General features: G+C 45.5%; 1 protein-coding gene across 1 annotated transcript in view; it reads left to right on the top strand.

Annotated features, from left to right (window-relative positions):
* The window catches only part of RHOU (ras homolog family member U), a gene marked incomplete at its 5' end in the record, with an annotated part of 3689 nt that extends 1115 nt beyond the window's left edge, over nt 1-2574 (top strand). The window contains one exon of the mRNA XM_009076638.1: nt 2119-2574. Coding sequence (XP_009074886.1) covers nt 2119-2574 — 456 coding nt within the window. The remainder of the gene's footprint in view (nt 1-2118) is intronic.
* Between the last annotated feature and the right edge of the window lie 6290 nt (nt 2575-8864).

Genomic DNA, 8864 nt, shown 5'->3' on the forward strand with positions numbered 1-8864 from the left:
GCCCTGCCTCGTTCATATGCGGAGCGTGGCAGGTGAAATGCCCTCAGGTGGACTGCAGTGCCTGTGGAAATGCAGCTGCAAGCTGCCAGAGGGATGGGCAGGCCCTGTCACCTCTTGCCTTTGCTTACGTTAATGGTTAAGATGTTTGCTCTGGCTGCCCAAGTGCAGCTGGAATGGGTAGAGTCATTGCCTTAAAAATAAAGGGGTTATCCTCATATGCGGAGCGTGGCAGGTGAAATGCCCTCAGGTGGACTGCAGTGCCTGTGGAAATGCAGCTGCAAGCTGCCAGAGGGATGGGCAGGCCCTGTCACCTCTTGCCTTTGCTTACGTTAATGGTTAAGATGTTTGCTCTGGCTGCCCAAGTGCAGCTGGAATGGGTAGAGTCATTGCCTTAAAAATAAAGGGGTTATCCAAACTGACAGAAGGTGCCCAGAGATTCCTAGCTGGATACTTTGGTAAAACTGCTGCTGTGAGATGGCTGCTGAAATCTGCAGCTAAAAAAGCACTCTAGACAGCAGGAAATTGTTTCAGCATTGCTAGCCCAAAGAGGTGTAGAATCCCTGCGGGGCACATACCTACCACTGAAACGGCAGGAGTGTGCTTGGGATATAAAGGGCACTATTTCATCTTGGTAGAAGCACTTAAGATCTGGGTTTGGCTTCCAAGCCCATTGAATCCAGCCCTTTTGAGGTTTCTCACGTAGCAAGAAGAGGCAATTACATGGCAAGGTGCCTTTCTGCAAACAGCCCTGTCGTTCAGAGCAGTATCTCTCAGTAAATGTGGGGTTTCTCTTGAGCCAAGCTGTGAGAGCCTGGCTTCCTCTGAGGCTTAATCTGAGAATCAAGAGAGCTAATGAAGCTTACTTTCTTGACTCATGTTTTATAAATCGTTGCCTCTCTCAGAGATGCTACTGGAAGAAATTCATTTGAGCAGAACAAGACTTCTGAGGCTTCCAGGGAGCTTTAAACTGTATATCCTGAGCCTCCAGAGGCTTTAAAGCAAAATTTCACATCTTGAAAATTAACATGGAACTCACAATAGAGCAGTAAACTGCTGGTACCAGAGAGACATTTTCAGCTGGATGTTTCTGTGCACTTTCAATTCTAAGCTTTTGAGAACATGGTCCATTTTAATTAAAATGTCGCTGCTGCTGAGGCAAATCCTACCTGTTCAGGCTGCTAGTGTTACCCTGCTTTTATCCTGCTGTCAGCATAAAAGCAGCCTGCCTGGAGTTAACCCTTGCTTCTAGCTGCATTCTTCCCTGAGGATCAGCATGCCTTTGTTACCATGAGGTGTTTGGCTTTCTTGTGGCTAGGTCCTGAAACTGTAAAAGGGCCTTGCTTTGCTGGAGTTTGCACTAAAAAGAAAAAAAAGCAAACCAGAAAGGTAGTGCTGGGAGGCCCTTTGCAGTTTGTTTGATGTGGCATGGGTGGGAGGGAAAGGTAAAGCTCTTACTCTATGCCATTGGCATGTTAAGCCTGCACATTGTAAGGCCTTATTGCTCCCATCAGATTTAAATCCCTGGGCACAATAGCGGGGAAATTATGCCCATATCCTAGAGGATGTCGTTAAGTAGTCACCAGTTTAAAGGCCGATTCCAGGAAAGGTACCCAGAAAGGTACACTTGCTGTCATGTTTTCTCCGCCCTTACCCATATCTGTTGGCAGAGCAGCTTTGAGCTGCTCGCTGACTCACACCTGTGAGAGGTGAGTCTATAGAAAGTACTCTATCCCTCTTCAGTTTTTGGCCTTGTGTGCTGTAACCTGCTTCCCACAGCCTTACTCAAGTAGGGCAGTGCCTGTGTGCAAAGAGCAAAGGAAATATTTAAGCACTCGAAACAACCTGCGGCTTTAGTCAGAAAATCTCAGGTACATGGGGAAGCCACCACCTCCGTCCTGTGTGCCTGCTGGTGGCAGGGTGCCTGCTGGCTGGCAGCCACGAGACCTCAGGCAGGGTGCGGGTGACTTCTGCGTGTAACACACCTCTTTGGGTGGTCTGGTGCTCATTTTGGGGTGCCTGTCCAGATAGAAATGGCAGGTTATCCTCAGCTGGCCCAAAGGTCAGCAACAGGTTAGAGCTACTCTTTGTGGTGTACTAATGCAATTTTGTTCCATGTAGGATGAATTCGACAAGCTCAGGCCTCTGTGCTACACCAACACGGACATCTTCTTGCTGTGCTTCAGTGTGGTGAGCCCTTCATCCTTCCAGAATGTGAGCGAGAAGTGGGTTCCTGAAATCAGATGCCACTGCCCCAAGGCACCCATTATCCTGGTTGGGACACAGTCAGACCTGCGGGAGGATGTCAAAGTCCTCATTGAGCTGGACAAGTGCAAAGAAAAGCCAGTCTCGGAGGAGGCTGCAAAGCTCTGTGCTGAGGAAATAAAAGCTGCGTCCTACATCGAGTGCTCTGCTTTGACTCAGAAAAACCTCAAGGAGGTCTTTGATGCAGCCATCGTGGCTGGTATTCAGTACTCGGATACCCAGCAGCAACCAAAGAAATCCAAGTGTAGGACTCCAGACAAGATGAAAAACCTCTCCAAATCCTGGTGGAAAAAATACTGCTGTTTTGTATAGGGGTTGCAAGGACCTGAGTGCTGCTCTGAGGAAATCAAATAGAGGCTATATTAGCTGAAATCTTAATTTGTGTCATCATGGGTGTAGAGTGTAGATCTTTATGTATGTGTATATGTTGCTACTGGATTATCTTGGTTGCCCTTTTGAGGGTTGCAGAAGGATTCACAGTTAAGTAATTGCTATAAATCAGGTCTGGCATCCAGTTTCATGACTAAAATTTCTCATTAAGGATAAAAAAAGCACCATGTGTCTTGTGAGTGTAGAAGGATTTGTCCAAAGGATTCAACTGCTGATGTTGTAAGGTTTATGTGATGGGGAGGAGCACACCAGAGGCCTTCGCTGCCAGGGCTTCACAGGAGGAGCGCGCAAGCAATGGTGGAAATGTAGAGCTCTGTATAAGGACGATCAAAGGGAAAAAAATAACACTGTGCCTCCTAACTGACATTTGTAGCTTTAAAACCCCACTCCTACTCTTTTCTCTGTGTCTTCCCAAGCCAACACTCTTAGGGATCACTTTAAAAAAAGGTATGCAAGAGGTGTAATCTATACGCAAATGCCGTGGTTGGAAAGGTCATGAATATACCTTCAGCATGTGGTGAGGGAACCTAATCCCTTATGGAGCTGACATCTCATTTGTCACCTCCTGACTTTGAGAAAGTCCTTTCTGTTCTCCTTCCCCAGGAAGCCAAGTGGAAGCCTGAGAACATGACCAAGCTTTAACTTGCTACCTCGAGCAGTGGCGATTTCCTCTGTAGTTTTACAGATATGACGACAGTTCATCTATTTCAGCTGGAAGGAATGTAAATGCTGTTGTGTTGGGGTTTTTTTTTATTATTCTTTTGTTTTAAAGTGATGTAACAAGTATCTGTGCAGCACCATGTAAACCACATCTGGTTTTAAGTCTACAGCCAAGAGTTTTGGGATGCCCCTCTTTACCTTTTAAGGCTGCTAAACAAGTAACAAATCAGGCAGATCAAGATTTATAACGAACTGGACTGTAGAAACCGAGGCTGCTGCATTCTCTTCATGATGCTGTTTTCAACCAAGTTAATGTTTCCCTTCTAAAGGCAACAGTCACTTGTGGTTTAATCTTGTCTAAGCTCACAGTTGTGAAATTGGCTGAGGCCAACCTGGAAATATAACTGATAATTCTTATTTTTTCCTGGATCTGTCCAACAGATTAACTGAAATGTGCCTAAAATGTAGCTGAGGGATCAGCTCAGATCAGTTGAGTGTGACCTAATCTCTGCCTGAATCTGGTTCCTACTGAACTCAGCCTCTTTGCAGTTCTAGTGAATTTGAGAGACCTGAGTGATAATACAACTTATTCTGCAGAGGACATTTAGTTTGTGCTGTCTGTCTGCCTTTTTATGGTCACAACTAGTATTTTTTCCCCTCCTAGATATTTCAAGATCAGATTATGTTCCTTTTTTTTTTCCCCTTTGGCCATAGCCTTGAAGTGACCTTTTCCTTAATCTTAAACTAAACTGCCGTGACAGCAGGCCAGAACGTTTTTTCATCAGAAATGAATCAATGTCTGATATAAAGAACTGTGGAGGCCATTTGAGTTGATAAAGCTGACCACAGTTTACCTCCTGGCCCATTCAGGAAAATGACACTATGTAAATGGATTCTGGGCTGTATTTGCATAGGCTCCACAGGCAATAATTTTTCCTTCTCTGCAACAGAATGAGTGCAGAATGGGTAATGTTCCATTGCTGAAAACTTGAAAATGGGATGGAAATCTTTACCTAGGGCCTGATTCAATAAAAATGTTGGCTTCTGCACTGGAAGAGCCTGGAAAAACACTTTCCATAGCACAGAAGCTGGATGCATTTAACTTGGTTGCATCTGGTTGGTAATGGTTTAATGTTTACTGGTCATGAAGTTAACATGAGAGCCTTTATATTTCTTACTCAAATGCTTTGACAGGATTTCAGATATGCAGTCATACTGACATCTTGGAGAAAAACAGAAAGCCAGATTTCTCTTGGGTGCTTTGCTTCTCTGTAAAAATCAGTCTCGGTTGATCAAAAATGTGGGTTTGGGAAGGAGACAGGCTTGAATCTGAGCAGCTTCCATTTGCCAAAATAACAAAATTTCTTCTGCAAGATCATACTGCTTGGTATCACGCCGTACTGGAAGCAGTGGGTTATATTTTATAAGCAGCCTGTTTCATAGTCTGGAGTAGCATTACTTTTAAATGTAGCCAGCTGTGACTGTTTCTGAAGATGTGATGTATATACAACTTGTTATAGCCCTTTACTAGGTGTGTGTAAACCAAGGTCTAATAACTTTATGGATACTGCTCTACATGGGGCTACACAGGGTCTAGGTTTTAGAAATATTACTTTTAAAATTACCAGTATTTTGTGAACGCAAATGAGGGGGAGATGTCTCTATGTAGTCTATAATCTGATGTGCCTTATAAAAAAAAACTCTCTTCTGTTTTTTAAGTGTAGGCTATATTCCAAAAGAAATATTTCATGTGCGAATGATATAAATGAGGTATTTGGAAATAAATTCTGACCTGTGTACGTGTCTGCCTCTGCTGCCTGCTCGAGGAGGCTGTAGGGCAGTCCCTGGCCATGCACTGTGCTGATACCTAGCAGGGAGGAGGCAGCTGCACTGCCAGCCTGGGGCTGCACCCCCAGTGCCCCAGCAAAAGGCCTCTGCTTAAAGAATACAGCCTTTCCCCCACACTGTCCCCACACTGGGGGCTGGAATGGGTGGGAAGGGTACAATGGCCAGCTTTCTGGCTCGTTGTGCCTGGCCCCCAGAAGTGGGGTGAGTGGTAGGAGGAGCATATCCAGGGACAGCTGGGGAAACACCAAGACTGGTGGTATGATGTTTTACCTGCTGCATGTTGTGCAACACATGTCCTGGAGGAGCCAAACAGCATTTTTTGGAAGAGCAGAGCCTATTTCCTCTTGACACCAAGGGTCTTGTCACCCCATCCTGGGTTGGGTCTTTCATTCCAGGGCCCAGGCATGTGGGGTTTGAGGTTGGTTGTGCCCAGGACCTGGGTGGCCATGGCTCAGAGTCCTTCCAGCCTTTGTTGCCACTGTGTTAGCTGAGTGTCAAGCAGCATCCTGACCCCCAGGCATGCCCATGGAGCCAGTGTCTTGCTAAGAAACTGCTCTGGAGAAGGATCTTTGTTCTGGAGCAAGGTTTGTAAACTGTCCCCATTGTGTTTGTTTTTCTGGGAGGGACAGGCACACCAGGTTGCCCTCCCATGCGACCTGTCTCCTGGGTCTTAAGGCTGTTGCATTTCCAACCATTGGAATGCATGTAACCTGCACAAAGTAGAGGAAGGAGTTTGATGCACTGTTTCTTTTTCCCACGGTCGGTTCCCCACTGAAACAAAGCCTTGCCTTCTTTTCTGCTTTGTTAACTGCCACGCCAGGGACTGCTGGGAGGCTGGTTCACCTGGTCATGCCTGCAGCACAGCAAGTCTGCCTGAGAACCTGATTTGCCAGCAGGCTCCGTGAGTACCTGGTGTTGAATCCCCACCACTGTTGCAAGTGCCTTTGAAGAAGCACTTCCACAGGGTTTCTGTGCTGGGCAGCATGAAGGTGGGGTGTGTTGGCTGGAGACTGAGGCACCTTTGTAGGCAAAGGGGCTGCCCTGAGAGCCCAGAACCTGCTGTTGCCAAGTCCCAGCACAAAAATTCCTCTGCTACCTATGGGGTGTTGCTTTTCTGCTGAGGTGGGCTGCTGTCTAAAGCATCCCAGCATTGGGACAGGGCTCAGGCAGTTCAGGTCATTCTTTATGCCAGAGTTACTTTGTGCATGTCTGTGTGATCAAAAGACTCCTTCAGCTGCTCTGCTTCACATACTGGATGGGCTGGCAGCTGGGGCTGATAAGGGCATACTGAAGTAAGCCCACTGTACGTAAGGTTTTCCAGGAATGCTGAAATCACTGCTGGTTTGTGATGGATGGTAGTTACCAGGAGAGGATTTGTTTTTCATATGAAATTAAAGCACTCCAGGAAAAATTCAACTTCCTTTTTTTTAATGGTGAAAAAAGTCACCTTTACCTTTTTCCCCCCTATGTATTTTGCACATTCTAGGGTATATGATCAAGGGTTGAGTAGAGCTGAGACTGACAAATGTGGCAGTTTTGGGAAAGGCTCTAAGAAAACTTCACCACACTCTTACTTTGCTTTTGATTTTCTTTCAAGACATCTTAGAATCGAGCAACCTTCCTGAGCTCTAGTAATTGATGTGCTCAGAGGTTTGTACCGAAGAGACCTCGTCAACTTCTGCCTTTAATGTTGCCCTGACATGCAGCAAAGTGAGTAGAGGGAAAAAGTGAGGCATTATAAACCTCAAGAGAACTGGCATAGGGACTCCTGGGCAATGGGGAGTGATAGACACTACTTTTACCTACTTTAGGCATAAGCAGATTAACAGCCCTATTAGAGGAATTGCATGAGGAAAAGAATAGCCCCAAGGAGGGCTGTTAGGTATAAAAATACAGCCTTTTCTTTAGGAAGTCTCAAAGCTGTGGATAGCTGGAAGCTGGGAGGAAATATCACTGTGCACTATGGGTAAAAATCACTCTGTGTTTGCTTGGTTCTTATATTCTCTTCCCAAGCATTTGCCTAGGGACAGGATATGGAATGAGGTGGAGTTTTGGCATCAATCAGTCCATCTGTCCCAGTGTATTTAATGTTTCTGAAAGAGCAGGATGGATTTCATGCCAACAGCAGGGCCCCAAGATCCAACAGGACCTTCTGAAGCTTTAGCTTTCCACATTGCTGGCAGCCAGTGTTAAGAAGTAATGGATGAGTGTTGTTCATTACCCATTTAGTGCAGTCCTCTATGTAAAACTTGGGGAAGAAGCAGTTGTGGAATTCAATAAATTTTACTATTTGAGGCAGAGTATTATTCAGTGTTACCAATTTATTTCCCCACACTGTTTTAACAGGGTGAATAAATCAGTGATATGTATGAAAAAAGGCACAAAATCCCAGCTTGGAGCAGCTTTTTTAATTCAGTCCCAGTTTTTTTTTAATTGAGCAAGGAAATGTGTTTAGAGAAGGAAGTATGAGAAGCAGCCCTGCTGATCTGCAGAGGATTGCACCAATCTCCTGAGGAGCTATTCTGGCCCAAGGAGACCTGCATCAGACACCAACTCACATGCTAGTGCTGAGTGCAAGAGTGTCCCCAGGCATCCATTGTTCTTTAGGTCTGTGCATTTAGGTCAGATCCAGATCTTATTATTTGGAGGCAAAAGAGGAACCATTTCACCCAGATCAGCAGAGTTGCAGACCTGTAAAGCTTTATATAGCCTGAAAAAGGCTTAAGCAGGGATCCCTGATGAGCTTCTGGCACTACAGGTATGCTTGTAATGATATTGCCTCTATATGGCACTTTCCCCCTGACTTCACTGGCAGGGATGAATATCCTCTGCTGCTGCTCAGAGTTTTGCTGCTCTCTCTGGCCCCCTGGGTCCAGCCCACCCACTTCAAATCCTCTGTAAGTCTGAGCCTGCCATTTCTGTGCGTAAGCATTAATTACCCAAAGCAGCTAGTTCTGTTTGCTGCCTCACAGAGTCATGTAGGAGTCCTTTGGTTATTGTTCATCAGAAGACAGGCCTAATCACTTGTTTTATACCATCCTAACCAAACACCTCTTGCAAATTATTTCGGTAACCTTTTTAAAAAAGTATATTGTTCATCACGAATCTCCCATGTACCTATCTGATTTTTTCTCTCTCCTGGTCCACAATTTATTCAGTTAACTCCAAACATCTCTTTGAAGCCCTTTAAAGACAGAAGGGCTTTAAATCAGCAGTGGCCTGTTGGGGTTAATATGAATGGGATAAATATGACATGGGATAAAGCAGAGCCCTTGTCCAGACAGCTGCCACTATTCCTGTCATGGTGGGATGTCCCTGGCAATGTGTGTGCTGTGGGCTCTCTGTGGCCAACTTGCCTGTCTCCTTGATCATTGAATCATTTAGGTTGGAGAAGACCTTTAATGTCATGGAGTTCAACCATTAACCCAGCACTGCCAAATCCACCACTATACCATGTCTCTAAGCGCCACATCTACAGGTCTTTTGAATACCTGCAGGGATGGTGACTCCACCACTTCCCTGGGCAGCCTGTTCCAATGATGCCATCCCCTGTGGTGCTACTACTTGCTTACAGTGTCAGAAAACAAGTTCCAGGCAGAAATATTACTTTTATGTTTGGTGTTTCCATTTCCAAGTTGCTGATGGAGTGAGAGCTGCATGCATGGAGTCCTGTCTTTTGTCCTGGCAGGCACTTGGTCTTCCGT

This window comes from Acanthisitta chloris, unplaced genomic scaffold, assembly GCF_000695815.1.
Source record: "Acanthisitta chloris isolate BGI_N310 unplaced genomic scaffold, ASM69581v1 scaffold14776, whole genome shotgun sequence".
In the NCBI taxonomy this organism is placed as follows: Eukaryota; Metazoa; Chordata; class Aves; order Passeriformes; family Acanthisittidae; genus Acanthisitta; species Acanthisitta chloris.